This window comes from Eulemur rufifrons, chromosome 11 (assembly GCF_041146395.1).
Source record: "Eulemur rufifrons isolate Redbay chromosome 11, OSU_ERuf_1, whole genome shotgun sequence".
Taxonomy (NCBI): Eukaryota; Metazoa; Chordata; class Mammalia; order Primates; family Lemuridae; genus Eulemur; species Eulemur rufifrons.
The window spans coordinates 10,255,391-10,275,181 of record NC_090993.1 but is presented as its reverse complement, the minus strand read 5'-3'; the positions used below and the strand labels follow the sequence as shown (position 1 = coordinate 10,275,181).

At 39.2% G+C, this 19,791-nt stretch overlaps 1 protein-coding gene across 1 annotated transcript in view; it reads left to right on the top strand.

Annotated features, from left to right (window-relative positions):
• The first annotated feature begins 482 nt into the window (after positions 1-482).
• The window catches only part of ERO1B (endoplasmic reticulum oxidoreductase 1 beta), a 60,766-nt gene continuing 41,457 nt past the window's right edge, over positions 483-19,791 (top strand). Inside the window, exons 1-2 of the mRNA XM_069484567.1 lie at positions 483-784; positions 9,815-9,934. Coding sequence (XP_069340668.1) covers positions 686-784; positions 9,815-9,934 — 219 coding nt within the window. The 5' untranslated portion in view covers positions 483-685. The remainder of the gene's footprint in view (positions 785-9,814; positions 9,935-19,791) is intronic.

Genomic DNA, 19,791 nt, shown 5'->3' with positions numbered 1-19,791 from the left:
AAACTAATGAGACAAAGCAAGCGCTTCAGGTCGAAAGTCAAAGACCAGCCGAACTGCTGGTTCCTAACTTGGGTTCGCACTGGGCGAAACCCTGGAGCCTGGAGGCCGAGGTGTCCGGGAGCCACAGCGCTCTCGGGGACCGCAGCGGTCATCGCAGAGAGGCTCCTAGCCTGGTTTCCCTGAGCAACCGCCCGGGGCGCGGCACCAGCTGGCCAGGTCGGGGAAGAGGGCGCCCTGCTTCCCCGCCCGCACCTCCCGGTGTTTTGGAGGCCCGCGTGGTCCGGCCTCATTGGCCGCCGAAGGCCCAGGGGAGGCGGAGCGGCCTCCTCAGTTGTAGTTCCCGGGATGGCTCGGCCGCCGGCTCCGCCTTCCGGCTGCGGCGCTCAGGCGGCCGCCCAGGACCACAACTCCCACAAGGCTCCGCGCTCAGGGGCGGGGCCGCGGAGCCGAGGAGATCGGGGGCGGGGCCTCCCGGGGGATGAAGCGGGGGCGCTCGGCTTTCCGGCTTCACTTGCAGCTGCCGGGCGTCTGGGAGCGCGTCCTCCTGCCTCTCCACCGGCGTGCAGACCTCTGACCCTGGAGCCACTTGGTCGGCGGGAACCGTCCCCTTCCGTCGTCGCCTGGGCCGCCCGCCGTTCCCCGGCCCCGAGGGGCCCGGCCGGCCGCGGCTGTGGGAGAGGTCAGCATGAGCCTGGGGGTCCGCCGGGACGGCGCGCAGGGGGCGGCGGCCGCGGTGCAGCTGCTGGTCGCGCTGAGCTTCCTCCTGAGCGTAGTCGAGGCCCAGGTAAGCCCGAGTGATGGCGGGCGGGGAACCCCCGGCCGAACGCCCGTGGCCGCCGCGAACGGGCAAGCGGCTGTGGCGCGGAGAGGGCCGGGCCGGGCCGGGCCGGACCCGAGGTGATTTCTGACGAGCGGAAAATCGGGGGGGCAGAGACCTGACGGTCGGTCAACCGCTGGAAACGTCTGCGAACCGCCTGCGGTGCGCGGGGCCGGCGACGCTCCGGGGCAATGGCAGTCGTAAGAGGAAGATGGTGACGGTCCCGGGAGCTGGTCTCGGTTTTCTAATGTTTTAAGCGGCCGCGAATGTGGCGGGAGAGGGGACCGGGCTGAAAACCTCGGCGGTCTTGCGAAGAGAGCGCCGGTGCGAACGGTGACGTCCGTCCCTTCAAGAGTTAACGAGGGAGGGGAGGCCGAGAGTAGGCGGCGTTCTTAACAGACCCCCGAGGCCCGCCACGGCCGAGTGGGTTGGGGGGGCGACAAGACTCAACTTCCTTGAACTTCTGGACTTAGAGATTCCTGCGCCAGGTAGAGCATCCTCCCTTGCTCCAGACCGCTTGATTTTCCCCAGCTGCGCCGCGCCTGCTCAGTGGCTTCTCCCGGGTGGGAGGACCGGGGGTCTGAGTGTCGCCTCCTGGCCAGTGGGTGGAAGCTCTGGCTCTGCCACTAGTGAGGTGCCGGCTTAGAGTTTGGGGGTGTCTTTGGGAAGCGAATATTACAGACGTGTTTTCAACATGCTGGAAATCCGAGGGTTAGCTGACCACAGCCTTTTGCCTTAGGAGAAGTGTTTGCTTTTTTGTTAAATAGAATCTGAGAAGTTGAACAGATCGCCAGGTGCTGCCGTGTCGTGTCTGCACCTGCTGCTAAGTGGCAGCCCCGTTAAGACACACACACACACGGGTCTCAGGTGGCCTGATAATGAGGGGAGATGTCATTTGAAGCAGTTCATGCTCATCTAAGAAAAACTGAAGGCAACTGTGAGTGTAACCGCGTAAACATGTTTTCTTGACTTTATTGAGACACTTTTTTCATGGTTTTATGGCGCCCTCCACTAAATCCCTAAAAGACCTGAATATTCCGTTTGTAACCACGTTCGAATATGTTTAAATGAATGATTTCATAAAAATAAAAGAGGAAAACGTTTGATAGTGGAGAACATATTAAAATGCAGATGTTTCTGGCCCCACCTCCTGACGCACTGATTGAGCACACCTGGAAAGTGAGCCAGGAGTCAGCATTTTAAACAAGCCTTGAAAGTCAGTGACTGTAATGCTGTTATCCTTGGGACTACCTCTTGGACCCCACTTGGATAACACTGAAATAAATAGTGGAAATCTGGGCAGACTTGCAAAAAGTAAATTTTCTAAATTGTCTTTGGCAAAATTATTTTCTAATTACTAGTCGGGTGTTTGTTTTTGAGTGGAATTTACGTTTAGATGTTTTTCTAAAATGGGATTTCTCATTTTCCCTTTTTCTTTTTATGTAGCATATATTAATTGTATACTTTATCACCAATCTAGAAGGTTAATTTTAGATTTCTTCATCTACCACTAATTATGTGTAATTAATGTTTTTATAATTGCATCTGTACTTTTAATTTCATTATATTCAAATGAATATATATAGTTCAACAGTTAAAGACTCATACATATTCAAAGTAGCATTGCGCCAAACCGTCTTCAAAAGTGAATATATTTGGGCTGGGCGCGGTGGCTCATGCCTGTAAATCCTAGCACTCTGGGAGGCCAAGGTGGGCAGATCGTTTGAGCTCAGGAGTTCGAGACCAGCCTGAGCAAGAGTGAGACCCCGTCTCTACTAAAAAAAAAAAAAAAAAAAAATAGAAAGAAATTATCTGGACAACTAAAAATATATAGAAAAAATTAGCTGGGCATGGTGGTGTGAGCCTGTAGTCCCAGCTACTCGGGAGGCTGAGGCAGAAGGATCGCTTGAGCCCAGGAGTTTGAGGTTGCTGTGAGGTAGGAGGACGCCATGGCACTCACTCTAGCCTGGGCAAGAGTGTGACTCTGTCTCAAAAAAAAAAAAAAAGTGAATATATTTGGTTTTTGTTTTTAGTGGTACTTTTTGCTACAGTGTTTGATCAGTTTTTAGATAGTGCTTTAATCTGCAACATGTGTAAATATATGGCATCTCATTTTATTTGATACATCTCTTAGAAGTGGGGTCATTGAGGTAACTGTTCAGAAAGCTTAAAACTTGTTAAGTGAGTGACATTAAACTGGAGACTTAATACGGTCCCCTTTTGGTCTGTAAGGGTATGTTAGTATATTTGCTTCTCTATAGTATAACAAAGCAGAAGGATACCAGGAAAAGCAAAAGTGGAACTCAGCCAGTTCTTTCACTTCTTACATATAATAAATTGGTAGAAAAACAATAAAGAGAAAGGGGAGAATTAGAATTTTTGGAAAATATCTCTATTCACAAGAAATCAAAGTCATTTAAGACAGGTGTTTTGAATGAAATGCAAATATGCTTTGTAGTTGGGTGAAGTGGTAGGAACTAGAGGTATAGTGCATACAGGTGATATAACAATCTTCCTATAAAAACTAATTTTAGTCAGCTATATATTAAATTTTTCTAAATGCATTTGTGAGGTGGCATGAAATCAAGTAATACACAGATCCCCCCAACAAATGAAAAGCCAAAAAGTTGGGACTCCAGTAGTGCTGTGCCAGTCCGTTACTGAAGACCTTAAGTTTCTGCTTTAACACCTGCATGGGGTGGAGTGGGCAAGAAAGAACACCTGTCTCTGTCCAACAGGGGAAAACTAATAGGAGATATTACCATAAAGCCTGAACTCCAAACAGCTAGATCCTCAATGTGAGGGTAAGTGGGAATATGGATCCCACTGTGAGTAAGGGGAATATAAAGAAACTTGCTAGGAGAGGGAGGGGAAAAAAGAAAAACTCCCTTGGTAACCATAAGCCTGTCCTTACATAGATTTGCAAGTCAAATTCACACTACTCGTGCTGGGAAAATTTAATTTATAGCAGTTCCAGATTTGTATGCCCCAGGTTACTGGTAAAAGCAAATATCCATTCCCTCTGGAGGAATTTTTTAAGTCAAACCTTAAAGAATTCTCAAAGATAAAGTGCCAAGAATAATAAATAGCTAGCAGTAAAAAATCACAAAACACACAAGGAAACAGGGCACCATGAATCAGATATTAGAAACAGACACCAGAAACAGACACGTAATGACTTTAGATTCTGAAATTATCAGATAGATAATATTATGTTTAATGTGTTTAAAAAAGAGAAACTTGAAAGTATGAAAAGGGAACAAGAAATTTTAAAGAATGGCCAAAAGTATTAATAGTGAAACAGAAGTTCTAGAAATGAAATTAAAAACTCAGTGGAGATAAAACAGCTGATAATATACAGCTTAAGAAATGATTATTAGACAACCATTTCATGTCTGAAATTTTTCTTTCTACTTAATCATCATCACCGCCTCTTCTTCCCTCACTCTCAGATTCATTCCTCACTAACAAAATTGGAGAAATCAGAAGAGAACTTCCATAGAATAATTCACATCTATCCATTCACTAGTCTCTGTACTGACATATTTTGCCTTGGTTACCATAAATGACCTGTTTGTATTCTTATCAAAGACAACTCCCTCCACTTGTATATTAGGTCTCATTCCTCCTTTCCCACTCAAGGCCATAGCTCCAGCAATGTTCTTCTTTCTCTCTTGGATCATCAGTTTTTCCTTCTCTAGTGGACTTTCCTGTCATGATAAAATATGCTGTTAATTCTACTATTTTAAGGTTCTTTCTTGACCTACACATTCCTTTTGTCTCTGCCCCATTTTTCTGTTCCTTCTCTAGAAAAACTACTCAAAAGAATTATATTTATTCTCTCTTCAGCCTATTCCAGTCAGACTTTTGCCCTCCTATTCCTCTGAAACTGTTCTTGCAAGGTCCAAGGTCACTCATGTCCTGGTTAGTTCCTTCTTCTTTTTTTTTTTTTTTTTTGGAGACAGAGTCTCCCTCTGTTGCCCTGGGTAGAGTACAATGGTACAGTGGTGTCATTGTAGCTCACTGCAACCTCAGACTCCTGGGCTCGAGCAATCCTCCTGCCTCAGCCTCCCAAGTAGCTGGGATTACAGGTGTGTGCCATGATGCCCATCTAATTTTTCTATTTTTAGTAGAGACGAGGGTCTCACTCTTGCTCAGGCTGGTCTCCCAGTGGTTATTTCTTAAACCTTAGCTTTACCTATTGGCAGCATTTTTTCCCAGCTCATCACTCACTCTCCTTGAAATACTTTTTTATTTTGACTTCCAGGATAACTAAACTTTTCTGGTTTTCTTCCTATTTGTTGGGCCAGTCTTTCATAGTATCCTTTGCTCGTCCTCTACCCTTGACTGCTAATCATTTGAGCGTCAGGGTTCAAATCTTGTTCTCTTTCCTCTCTCTATCTTGGTTATCTCAATCTATTCTCTTGGCTTTAAATACCACCTATACTGCTGACTCTCAATCTGAGTCTCCAGACTGGGGTTCTCAGCTCTAGATCCATGCATCCAACTTTTTCCCCAACGTTTCTACTTTGGTGATTATTAGGTATCTCAAACTTTATATATCAGGAACCAAATTTTTGATCTCCCCCTCCCCCAATCTGCTTTTCCCATGATCTTTTCTCCCTTATACAAATGCTAGCCAGACTAGGCTCCTGTTGATCTCAAACATGGCAGATATATTCCTCAGGCCTTTGTAATAGCTGACAGAAGAATGAGTGGCCCAAAACTTAAGATTGGCATCTGAAGTTGGGGCCATCTTGTGGTTCTCAGCCCTTGTGAGTCTACGCTAATTCTGGATAGTGTCAGAATTGAATTGTTGGATACCCATTTGGTCTCTGAGAGTTGGAGAATGGGTTGCTGTGAGAAAACATCCCAGATTTAGTAAAAGCTAAAATCTTACTATCGTCTTCTAATTCTTTCCTTCTTGCCTATTGCATAGGGCAAACTTACTGCCTCAGGGTCTTTGCACTTAACATTTCCAATGCCTGGAATGCTTTTCCCCCAGATATCCACATGTCTTGCTCCTTTTTCTCCTTCAAGGTTTGCCAGAATTTCAGTGAGAGCTTCCAGAACTATCCCATTTTAAATGGTAGCAGCCCCAATTCTGCAATCTGTTTCCATTCCCTAGCTTTCTTCCATATCACTTTATTACCACCTAACACTTTATACTTTGTCCATTCATTTTTTCCCTCCCTTTTCCTTATGAGAACATAAACTCTTTGAGGGCAGAGATTTTTATTACTTTTTTCCTTCTAATTCTACATTTCCATCATTTAGAACAGTGCAAAGCTCATGTTAGGGCTCAATAAATATTTTGAATGAATGAAAGATAAGTGCAAATAAATTATTCAGAATTAAATCTAAAAAGACAACAGGATAATAAATATTAACGAGAACTTAAGATACATGGGGAATGGAATAAGAAGGTCTAATATGTCTAATTGGAGTTGTAGAAGACTATAACAGAATAAAGAAGCAGTATTAATTTCTACAGATCAGTATGAAAAAGATAATCCAGTAGAAAAATGAACAAAAGATATAGACAGTTCACACAAGAAGAAATACAAATGTCTTATGAAACATGTGAACATTGTACCTTATTAATGCAATTAAAAAAATGAGATATCCTTTCATGCTTACTAGATTGGCAAAAATGAAAGCATAGATTAATATTAAATATTAATAAGAATATGGCTTGACAGTAACTCTCATCCATTGTTGGTAGTGAATCGGTACAAATGTTTTGGAAATTAGCCTGCCATTCCCTAATAAAGCTGAACATGTACTTACAGCAATTCCATTCTTAAGCATCTAACCTGGAGAAACTCTTGTACATGTATATCAGGATATATGTACAAAAGTGTTTGTGTAGCATTGTTGTTTAGCCAAATCTGAAAACAATCTAAATATGGATTGTATTAATGTCCTGTTGCTGCTATAATAAATTGCCACAAACTTAGTGACGTAAAAGAACATACATTTATTAGCTTGTAGTTCTAGGAGTCAGAAGTCTGAAAATGGGTTTTACAGAGTAAAACTCAAGGTATCAGCAAGGTTGCATTTTCTCTGGAGTCTCCTTTTTCCAAGCTTCTAGAGTTTTCCATGATCTTTGGCTTACGGTCTCTTCCTGCATCTTCAAAGCCAGCAGTATACCATCTTTCAGTCTCTCTCTCTGACTCTGACCCTCCTGTCTCCCTTTATAAGGAACATTGTAACTACATTTGTCCCACCTGAGTAATCCAGTATTATCATCCCATCTCAAGATCCTTAATTTAACCACATCTTTCAAGTCCCTTTTGCCATGTAAAAATAATGTATTCACAGGCTTCAGGAATTGGGGCATGGACATCTTTGGGGCTGGTATTCTGCCTGCTATATGGATCAACAATAAAATGAATAAACTGTGATATTTTTATATCATGAAACACTTACAACAGGGAAAAATGAATGAACTACTGCAAACCTCCTCATCATAGATGCCAAAGTAAAGTGTTAGCAAAAGAAGTACATTACAGAAGAATTCACACATTACATTCAATTTATATTAAAGTTCAAAAACAGGGGGAAAACTCTTAAGTATATTGTTTAGGGATGCATTACAAAGACAAGTAAAATTAGTAACAAAAATAAAATTTGTTTTTACCTGTAGGGAGAAGGAGATAGATGTAATTAAGGAGGGACTTAAAGGATACTGGCAGTATATTTTTAAAATTTTGGTGATATACATATTTTTGTTTTGGTAGTCTTTAAAAGTTACAAATATGCACATGGTGATTTTGTGTACCTTAACCCATCCCATACCACAATTAAAATATTTTAAAGTGATAAAACATGGTGGTTTATAAACTAAAAGTCATAAGAAAGAGCAATCTTTTAAATTACTTTAAAAAAAAAAAACCTACAAAGTTTTTCGGTTTGTATTTTTTTCCCCTATTCTTATTTAGGGGGCTAGAATTTGAAGTCTTGTAGGCAGTGAGAGCAATGGGATGAAATTTGGGAGTTAGTCGTGGGATCCTGGTAAGTGAGACAGCAAAGCATGTAGAATTCCAGAGCTAGAATTCTTTTTTTTTTTTTTTTTTTTTTGAGACAGAGTCTCACTCTGTTGCCCAGGCTAGAGTGAGTGCCGTGGCGTCAGCCTAGCTCACAGCAACCTCAAACTCCTGAGCTCAAGCGATCCTCCTGTCTCAGCCTCCCGAGTAGCTGGGACTACAGGCATGCACCACCATGCCTGGCTAATTTTTTCTATATATATTTTTAGCTGTCCATATAATTTCTTTCTATTTTTAGTAGAGATGGGGTCTCGCTCTTGCTCAGGCTGGTCTCGAACTCCTGAGCTCAAACAATCCGCCCACCTCGGCCTCCCAGAGTGCTAGGATTACAGGCGTGAGCCACCGCGCCCGGCCCTCAGAGCTAGAATTCTTGATAATGATTCCCTCTTCTTTATCTCAAGATGATACAGCTCAAACTCTATGTTGTAGGGAGTTTGAGGACACATTTATACTTCTAGGGAGAAAGAACGAGAAAGAAATAGCTGGTAAGGACTGGTTTCCATTTTCTGATCATTGCTTGCGTATATTTCTCCTATGGACTACATGGATAACCTTTAACAGGCTCAGCCCCGTTTGTGTTTTTAATTAAAAATTTAAATTGGGATAGTTGTAACTTCATATGCAGCTGCAAGAAATAATACAGAGAAATCTCCCATGTACCCTTTATTTATCCCAATGTGTAACATCTTGTAAACATACAGTGTAGTATTATAACTAGGATATTGACATTGATAGAATCTACTGATCTTATTCAGATTCTGCCAGTTTTACTTGTTTCGTTTGTGTGTGTACGTATTAGTTCTGTACAATTTTATAACGTGTAGGTTCATATATTCACCACAAGAGTTAAGATACTGTACAGTTTCACCACACCACAAGGATCCCTACTGTTGCCCTTTTATAATCACACTACCTCCTTCCCACCACCCTTTGCCTCTTCAGCTCCCATCCCCTATCCCAGTCCCTAATCCCTGGCCATCAGTAATCTGTTCTCCATTTCTAAAATATTTTCATTGAAAACTCACAACTAATGGACGCGGTGAGCATTGTATGGGAGAAAGGGCACGCCTCCAATCCTGGCTTGGGTGAGGCAAAGTCATAAACATGTAACCAAAATGTTGGTACCCCCATAATATCCTGAAGTTTAAATAAAAGTTCTATAAATGTAATCAGATAGTATGTAACCTTTTGGGGTTGGCTTTTTTCACTCAGAGTAATTCCTGGAAGATAAATCCAAGTTGCACATATCAATCAATGAGTCCCATTTGTAATTTGGCCGAGGAATGTTTTATGGAATCTTTGGACTCTGAATTTACTTTGTAAATATCAATTTCTCTTCTTGAATTAATGTATACCCTGAGTACTGGATAATAGCATGGATTTTAAAGTCTGATTTGGGAATAAGTTCCATTTCTATTTTGGAAAAATTATTTTAAGGGTGCTAAACCTTAATTTCCTTGTATGTAATATAAAGATAATAATACCTTATTATCTGAGTAACTGAGATAACATAAAAATCTTAGCTCCACGCCCATCACATAAGTGTTCCGTGAATGACAGCCTAAAGGAAATATGAAAAATATGGGTTACTACAGCAATGCGTGTATTACTACAGTTTGTGACTTCTGGGTTAGTTTGGGAACAGCTTGGTTTAATGTTCCGTTGTTTCCTTGCATTTCATTTATGTTTAGGCAGAGGAAAGAATTGATTATCTTTCTTTTTGAACACTAAACAAGAAAGTTTAGTTCTTCAGAATGGGTATATCTGATCTTTCTATTTTGTATTTCATTGACCATAGTAAAAAGTAAGTGACTACTTTAATGTTATATATCTTAATCAGCAGATACTTGGCTAACTGGAATGAATAAATTATCTTTTTATGTAATTGATTTGTTAAGGTTGAAATATCAGTAATTTACATATTTTAAATTTTATATATGCATTCTAGGTTGCTGGAGTTCTGGATGATTGTTTGTGTGATATTGACAGCATCGACAACTTCAATACCTACAAAATCTTCCCCAAAATAAAAAAATTGCAAGAGCGGGACTATTTCCGTTATTACAAGGTAAGGTTATAATTTTTTATTCTGTTGATAGAAAAGATTTCTATGTATCTGTCTGCAGATGTGACTTTTATCACCCTTTTGAAAACCCATTTCAACTCCTCTCAGCACAGTATGTATAGCTTTTATCATTTGAATGTGTTAAGTATTGTAATGAAAACCTGCCAGTCTTTTTAAACACTAAGAATCTGAACTCCTTCCTATGTTAGAATTCCTTATCTTTCAGTTTGGGTTTTGAGACAGAGACTCCTCCCTCTATATAGAACCTGAAAATGCCAGGGACTTATTTTGTCAGCCGTGTATAGTAGGTTCCGCCATCTGGACACACCCAACCAGGCTTCGAGTTGTGCTGATGACAGTGTGCTAGCATTATTAGCAGTACAAAGTACCACAGCAGCAGACATTTGTTTAGTAGCTCTCTGCAAGGGCTGGCAAACCAGGCTGAGGCTACAAGTAGAACACTACCTATAGTAATATTGCAGAATTGGTTATTAAATCTAATAATAGTCTACCTTAGACCTTTACAAAATAACCACCGATAGTTTGAAGGTAGCAGTAGTCTTTAAATATGACAATAAGGCAATATTCAAAATAACAATATTTAAAATTTTAGAACAGCATTTTAAAAGCTGCTTTGCCTGTGTTCTTGCTCTCAGGATTCAATTGCTTTATAATTTCTTAGATTTTATTTTTTACTTTATTCTAAAAATTGAGCATGATTTTCTTTTATCCTGATTCTGTACAGGCTATCTTAGTTCTTTAAATATTTTTGAGAATAAAAAAATCCAGTATCTTAGCAGTTTTAAGTTGTGCAGAAAGATAACAAATTAGAGAATTAAAGATTTGGGAACTCATCCCCTTTCCCATCAGCACCAAGAATATTCAAAAAAGGTGAATATTTCTTCTCTATACAGAATCTTTTAGGAATGCATATTTCATGAATTTATTTCAAAGAGTAATCTATGCCTAAACAAACTACTGAGTATATATTATTTTAGGCATTTTATATACAAAATAAGACAAATGCTTCTTTAAATTCCCACCACTAAATCTATAAATCTGTATACATTTGTAGCTGCTTTCTCCTGCTTCCTTTCTACTATTACAGGGTGTCCCAAAAGTCTCCATACAAAGGAAAATTTTGTAAAATTTCGTAATAAATATTTTGTAAGTAAAGGTACATTTAGCTACAATTTCCCATTTTTCCTATGTTTGGTGACTTTTGGGACATCCCAATTCGATATTTTCATGGCTCCCAACTCTTTCACTCCTTTCTTGTGGGATTGTATCTTCTATTTCTGTATCTACAAGGCCTGGTCAATAGAAGTACTCAGATATTTGCATGAATATCTCAATTAATCTTCACATCAAAATTTTGTCATCAGGATTATCCACATTTTTCAAGTGAAGAAATAATGGTTTAAGTATCCTAGGTAAGGTATTTTATTTATTTTTTTTAAGAGATGGGGTCTTGCTCTGTTGCCCAGGCTGGAGTACAGTGGTGCAGTGATAGCTCACCACAGCCTTGAACTCCTGGGCTCAAGTGATCTTCCTGCCTCAGCCTCCTGAGTAATTGGGACTACAGGTGTGCACCACCATGCCTAGCTAGGTAGGGAACTTTTGTTGTCTAACAAAGAAAACAGAAGTTTTATTAAGAAAAGATATGGAATAGCTCACAAAATTGAACGATAAGCTGAGGAAGCATACTTCAGAAAAGAAGAAACTAGAGCTGGAACTAATGGCCATTCTTTTTAAGGCACCACCAAAATTTTGGATCAAATTAATCGTTTCCCCATATTTTTGCAACAGTTTATACAAGAGTCAGATTTCTGCAGGAGAGGGTCTTATTGGTTCTAGGTAGGGTCATGTGATCCCTTGACAAAAGAGGGAATGACACCTTGGTTGACAGTCCCATTTGCATGAATAAAAGTGGAGTTCTTGCTTCTCACAAGGAAATTAGGGGACTGTTACAGAAGGAAAAATGGAAGTTGGATAGACACAAATAATAATGTGGCCCTTGGCTACTCAACATAGAATTTATGCTTCCTCTTATATTAATACAGGCAGTTTTAAAATGTTCTAACCAACACAGTGAAATTATTCCATATGTACCCAAAACAGACTCATACCTTTCCCCTGAAGAGGATAGTGCCATGATCTAGTTAATGCATTTAGCTCCAAGTCTAGGATATTTGGGTGATCTGTCCTCTTCTTTTAGTTCTGTCAACCTATAAAATAAATAAGAAGGAAATTTTATCACTCCCAGTATATGTAGAATAGTGGCAAAAAAGGAAAGCTAAGAGAAGAGGTTAATTTTAAACACACACATACGTACTTATGATTCAGGAAGCAAGGAAATATAGATAGAAGCAGTAGTCTGCTTTTGTGCAGCTGGACAGTTGGCTGCTGTAGCTGGTATTTATAACTTCTCTTTTGTACTATCCATTCTATTCCTTTATTCACCAAGTATTTATTGAATAGATTACTTTGTGCCAGGTACTAGTCTAGGTACTGTGGATACAGTAGTGAATATGATGAAGAAAGCTTTATTTTGATTAGGGAAACATTAAGTAAACAACAAAGGTAAATTCTGTAGGGAAAAAAATCAAAGTAGGAGACAGGAAGTAATGGGGATTGGGAGTGGGAGAAGTAGGTACCCCTATTTTAAAGCAGATAAGAAAGAAAGGTATTTATGCTAATGTGACATTTGAGCAAAAACCTACCTAATGTGAAAGAGTAGCCATTACAAGATTTGGGAAAAGAACGTTCCAGGGAAGGGAGTAGAACAGCAAGTATAAAGGTCTCACACAGGCAATAAGCTTAGTGTGTTTGAGGAGTAGGCAGAAAGCTGGTGTAGCTGGAAGAAAGTGAATGAGAGGGAGAGTTGGAGAGATAGGTAGGGGCCAGATTTTCAAAAATAGGGTTTTATTGAGGATGTTAGATTTTATTCTAAGCACAATAAGAAACTTTTTTAATTTTCTTTTTTTTTTTTTTTTTTGAGACAGAGTCTCACTCTGTTGCCCAGGCTAGAGTGAGTGCCGTGGCGTCAGCCTAGCTCACAGCAACCTCAAACTCCTGAGCTCAAGCGATCCTCCTGTCTCAGCCTCCCGAGTAGCTGGGACTACAGGCATGCACCACCATGCCCGGCTAATTTTTTCTATATATATTTTTTAGCTGTCCATATAATTTCTTTCTATTTTTAGTAGAGATGGGGTCTCGCTCTTGCTCAGGCTGGTCTCGAACTCCTGAGCTCAAACGATCCGCCCACCTCGGCCTCCCAGAGTGCTAGGATTACAGGCGTGAGCCACCGCGCCCGGCCTATTTTTTAATTTTCTGCATAATTTATTATGATGTTAATTAATAACATCAAGTAAAACATTCATTGTCATCATTTGCTTCTGTTCATCTATTTTCTTGAACAGCCTGCCTTCCTTCTTCCAAAATGTTGCATGCCGCACTTGAGGCAAGAAGTAGTACTTTTAAAAACCACAGCTGAAGGACGTTCATCTGCAGCTACCTATATGCTCAGTACATGTGGTGGTGGTCCTAGTTTTTTCACTGCCATCTTCTATAAGTTTTTGGAAAACATTTGTCACAGTGACCTTTATACACCTTCTAAACTCATAGGCTTTGCTGCACCTCCAAGAGCCCAGCTACAGGTGGGTGCACAGGCTCAGCTGCTGTCCTGCTGGCATAACTGACGGTTTTTGCAAACCTTCCTCTCCCAACAACAGCTTGAGGGGCCGGTGGGGGGGAGTGGTGGTGGAAAAAAAGCACGATAAGAACTATTGAAGGGATTTTTGTGCAAAATAGACTGTAAGGGTATGAGACAGGAAATAGAGAAACCATTTAGAAGGCTATTGCAGCAGTTCAGATAAAGATGATACTGATTTGGAATAGAGTGCTAGAGTTGGAAGAGGTGAAAAATGATCAAACTGTGATTACATACAAAAGGTAACACCAACAAGCTTTTCTAATGGATTGAGTGTAAAGTGTGAGAGAAGTGAAATCAAGGATGATGCCTAAATTTTGAGCATATTAAAAAAATACATATCATGACCAAGTAGATTTTATTTCAGGAATACAAGGATGATTCTTTTAGATCTTCAACAAAATTCAACATACACTCTTGATTTTTCAACAAATTCAATAAATAAGAATGATGTATACTTTCCTAACGTGATGATTTCAATCTTAACATCACCATAGCCAGCATCTTACATATGGGGAAACACTAAAGGAATTCTCACTTAGGTTAGGAACCAAGACAAGGATACCCACTATCTCTGTTACTGTTGAATATGTTAGCCAGTGCAGTCAAATAAGGAAAACTAGTAGAGGCATAAAAATTTAAAAAGAATAAGTAAAACTATTTCTGTTTATAAATTAAAAGAGTATACCTAAGAAAAACTCAAAAGAATCAATAATAAAAATGAACATAAACAATAAAATATGCATTAAGAAAGCAGGCTATAAACTTAATATACAAAAAATCAATATCTTCATTAATGCAAATAAGAACCAGCTAGAAGACATAATGGAAAAGAAAAGCCCATTTACTTTAGCAATGAAAAATATAAAATGTATAGGAATAAATGTATCAAGAAATATGTAAAACCTGGAGGAAAGCTTCAAAACACTCCTGAAAGATACAAAAATAGACTTGAGCAAATGGAAAGATACCATTTGTAGCATAAAGATTTTAATTCTCCCCAACTTAATACATTATTTGATGTGATCCTAATAAAAATACCAACATGTTTTTGTCGTCTTCCTGGAGCTAGGTAAGCTGTCACAGGTCAGGTTCCCTGGGAAGCAGATTCTGAGATAGTGATTAGTGTGCAGGAGCTTAATTAGAGACTACACTTGGGACCAACAATTTGGGGAAGGAAAAAGAAAGGAAATCATGATTGGGCAGAGGGAGAAGTCAAGCTGTGATGCAGCCTCAGCGGAAACCTCAGGTGACCCTGTGGGGAATTCTTAAGATGGAATAACCCTTCAGAGTTAATTGTTCCCATTTGGGGTAGAGTTCTAGGCCTTTATATCCCACATCAATTAGACATTGGGTGAAAGCTACCATAGGAAGCGGGAGGTACAATCTCAGGTAAGGTGGCGTTCTTCAGCTGAGGTAGTCTGCCTGCAACATTTCCAAAGCTGGAGTAATTACAAGCCCTTCATTCTGGAAGGGTGATCTGAGCAGCATGTTACAGTGTACCACAGTCCACTGCTTATAGCATGTGTTAGTTATTTATTCTTGCATAACAAATTAGCTTAAAATTTAGCAGCTTAAAACAGCAAACTGAGAAGGTACCATTTGATGAAGACCTGAAGCAGGTGCGAAAGCAAGCTATGTGGATCTCTGGGGAAAAGAGCATTCTAGGCAGAAGGAACAGCAAGAACAAAGGCCCTGAGACTATAGTGTGCTCATGTATTTGAGGGACAACAAAGAGGTCAGTGAACGAGGGGAGGAGGGCAGGGGGACCAGATCATGTAAGGCATTATCAGCCATCATGAGATGAGTAGGAGGATTTTGAGCATTATTTAAAAGGATCACTCTGGTGGTTATGCTGAAAATAAACTGTACGAGGCCAGGTGTCGTGGCTCACACTTGTAATCCTAGAACTCTGGGAGGCCGAGGTGGAAGGATCACTTGAGGTCAGGAGTTCGAGACGAGCCTGAGCAAGAGTGAGACCCTGTCTCTACTAAAAATAGAAAAAAAATTAGCCAGTCAAATAAAAATAGAAACAAAGTTAGTTGGGTGTGGTGGCTTGCGCCTGTAGTCCCAGCTACTAGAGAGGCTGAGGCAGGAGGATCGGTTGAACCCAGGAGTTTGCAGTTGCTGTGAGCTAGGCTGATGCCATGGCACTCACTCTAGCCCGGGCAACAAAGTGAGTATCTGTCTCAAAAAAAAAAAAAGAAAAAAAAAAAAGAAAGGAAAAAAAAAGAAAAAGAAACTGTGTGAGTGTAAGGACTAGGTAGGGAAACCATTAAAAGGCAATGCCAATAATCTAAGAGAGAGAAGCTGATGGCTTGGACCACAGTGGTAACAATGGAACTGGTGAAGTATTAAATTCTGAGTATTTTTTTTTTTTTTAAGAAAAATGTGTATATTTATGGGATGTTTTGATCTATGTTTACATTGTAGAAAGATTTACTCAAGTGAATTAACATATCCACCACCTCACCAACTTTATCATTTTTTGTGGTGATAACATTAAAAATCTTTTAGCAGTTTTGAAATATACATTTTTATTAACTGTGGTCACCATGCTGTGAAATAGATGACCAAAACTTATTCCTTCAGTCTGTGACATTGTACCCTTTGATCAACATCTTCTCTTTCCCCACCCCAGCCGTTGATAACCACTCTTCTGCTGTTTCTGTGAGATAGACTTTTTAGACTCCACGTATAAGTGAAACCATACAGTATTTCTTTCTGTACCTAGCTGATTTCATTTAGTATAATGTGCTTCAGTTCCATCCATGTTGCAAATGACAGAATTTCTTTTTTAAGGCTCTATAGTATTACATTATGTATATATATCACATTTTTTTAATCTTTTCATCTGCTGCTGGACACTTAGGTTGCTTCCATATCTTGGCTATTGTGAATAGTGCTGAAATGAACATGGGAACGCAGATATTTTTTCAACATACTGATTTCAGCTCCTTTGGATACCCAGAAATGGGATTGCTGGATCATATGGCAATTCTATTTTTAGTTTTTTGAGGAACCTTCATACTTTTTTCAAAATTGGCTATACTAATTTACATTCTCACCAGCAGTTTACAAAGGGTTTCCTTTCTCCACATCCTAGCCCACACTTGTTATCATCCATCTTTTTGATAATAGCCATTTTAACAGGTGTGAGGTGATACTTCATCGTGGTTTGAATTTGCATTTTGCTGATGATTAGAGATGCTGACCAGTTTTTCACATACCTGTTGGTCATTCTTCTTTCTTTTGAGAAATGTCTGTTCAGATCCTTTGCCCATTTTTAAATCAGGTTATTTGTTTTATTGCTATTGAGTTCCTTATATATCTTGGATATTAGCGCCTTATCAGATGTAAGGTTTGCAAATATTTTTTCCCAGTCCACGGATTGTCTCTTTACTCCTTTGATTGTTTCCTTTACTGTGCAGAAGCTTTTTGGTTTGATGCAATCCTGTGTGTCTATTTTTACTGTTGTTGCTTGTGCTTTTGGAGTCCTATACAAGAAATCATTGCTGAAACCCATGTCTTGTAGCTTTTCCTCTATGTTTTCTTCTAGTAGCTTTATAATTTCAGGCCTTACACTTCAGTTTTAATCCATTTTGAGTTGATTTTGTATATGGTCCTTTCCCCATTGTGTGTTCTTGGCACTTTTGTCAAAAATCAATTGACCTTAAATTCTTGGGTTTACATCTGGGCTTCCTATCCTGTTCCATTGGCTGGTGTTTGTTTTTATGCCAGTTCTATGCTGTTTGGATTACAATAGCTTTGTAATATATTTTGAAATCAGGGAGTGTGATACCTCCAGTTTTGTTCTTTTTGCCATTCGGGGTCTTTTCTGGTTCCATAGGAATTTTAGGATTTTTAAAAATTTCTGTAAAAAATGACATTGTAATTTTGATAGGAATTGCATTGAATCTGTAGATTGCTTTGGGTAGTATGACATTTTAATATTAATTCTTCTAATCTCTGAACATGGGATATGTTTACCTTGGTGTGTTCTTCAATTTCTTTCAGCAATGTTTAGTCTACAGATCTTTCACTTCCTTGGTTAAGTTTATTCGTAAGTATTTTATTTTTTGGATGCTGCTATAAATATGATTTTTCTTAATTCCTTTTTCAGATAGTTCTTTGTTAGTGTATAAAAATGCTACTGATTTTTGTATGTTGATTTTGTAACCTGCAACTTTACTCAATTTGTTTATCAGCTCTAATAGTTTTTTGATGGAGTCTTTAGGGTTTTCTATATATAATGTAAGATCATGTCAACAATAGACACAATTTCACTTCTTTTCCTGTATGGATGCCTTTTCTTTTTCTTAATTACTCTGACTAGGACTTCAGTACTATGCTGAATAGAAATGACAAGAGTGGCATCTTTGTCTTTCTGATTTTTTTTTTTTATTTCACCGTATTATGCGGGTACAAAAGTTTAGGTTACATATATTGTCCTTGCCCCCCCACGCCTCCCTCCCAGTCAGAGCTTCAAGCATGTCCATCCCCTATACGGTTCGCATCACACTCATCCTCTCCCCACCCCACATCTGCCTGACACCCGATTAATGTTATTCCTAAATGTGCTCTTAGGTGATGATCAGTGAAACCAATTTGATGGTGAGTACATGTAATGCTTATTTTTCCATTCTTGGGATACTTCACTTAGTAGAATGGGTTCCAGCTGTATCCAGGAAAATACAAGAGGTGCTCTATCACCATTGTTTCTTATAGCTGAGTAGTAAAGCTTTTGGTGTTGAATAGAAGCTGCGAGAGTGGCATCCTTATCTTTCTAATCTTAGAGGAAAAGCTTTTAACTGTTCGCTTCTGAGTATGACGTTAGCTGTGGGTTTGTTGTGTATAACCTTTATTGTGTTGAGTTACATTCCTTTTATACCCATTTCGGGGGAGTTTTTTAAAAATCATGAGTGGATGTTGAATTTTGTCCAATGCTTTTGCTATATCTGTTGAGATGATCATGGCTTTTGTCCTTCATTTTATTAATATGGTATGTCACATTTATTGATTTACATATGTTGAACCATCCTTGCATCCTGTGATAAATCCCATTCAATCATGGTGAATGATCTTTTTAAAAATGCTTTTAATTTGGTTTTTGAGTATTTTGTTTGTTGAGGATTTTTGTGTCTGTTCATCAGGGATATTGGCCTGTAGTTTTCTTTTCTTTTTTTTTTTTTTTTTTTTTGGTAGTGACCTCGTCTGGTTTTGGTATCAGGGTAATGCAGGCCTTATAAAATGAGTTTGGAAGTATTTCCTCCTCTTCAGTTTTTTGGAAGAGTTTGAGAAGGATTGGTATTAGTTCTTCTTTACATGTTCAGTAGAATTCAGCAGTGAAGCTATCAGGTCCTGGGCTTTTCTTTGATGGGAGACTTTTTATTACTGATTCATTCTCCTTACTTGTTATTGGTCTATTCAGACTTTCAATTTCTTCCTGATTCAGGCTTGTTAGGTTGTATGCTTCTAGGAATTCATTTTTTTCTCTAAGTTATCCAATTTGTTGGTGCATACTTGTTCTTAGTAGTCTCTTATGATCCTTTGTATTTTTTTGGTATCAGTTGTAGTGTCTCCTCTTTTATTTCTGATTTTGTTTCAATCTTTTTTTCTTTGTTAGTGTCAGTTAAGGTTTGTTGATTTTGTTTTTCTTTTAAGAAACTTTTCATTGATCTTTTCTGTTTTTCTGTATTTTGTTTATTTCTGCTTTAATCTTTGTTCCTTCCTTCTGCCTTTTTCTAGTTCTTGGAGGTTTACAATTAGGTTGATTGAGAGCTTTCTTTTTTGATGTAGGTGTTTACTGCTATAAACTTCTCTTTCAGTACTGCTTTTGCTGCATCACATAAGTTTTGGTATGTTGTGTTTCCATTTTCATTAGTCTGGAGATATTTTTAAATTTCTCTTTTAATTTCTTCTTTGACCCCCTTGGTTGTTGAGGAGCATGGTGTTTAATTTCCACATATTTGTGAGTTTTCCAAGATTCTGTTGATTGTTATTGATTTCTAGTTCCATGCTATTGTGGTCAGAAAAGATACTTGATATGATTTCAGTGTCTTTAAATTTGTTAAACTTGTTTTGTGGCCTAACATATGATCTGTCTTGCAGAATGTTCCATGTGTACTTGAGAAGAATGTGTTGCCGT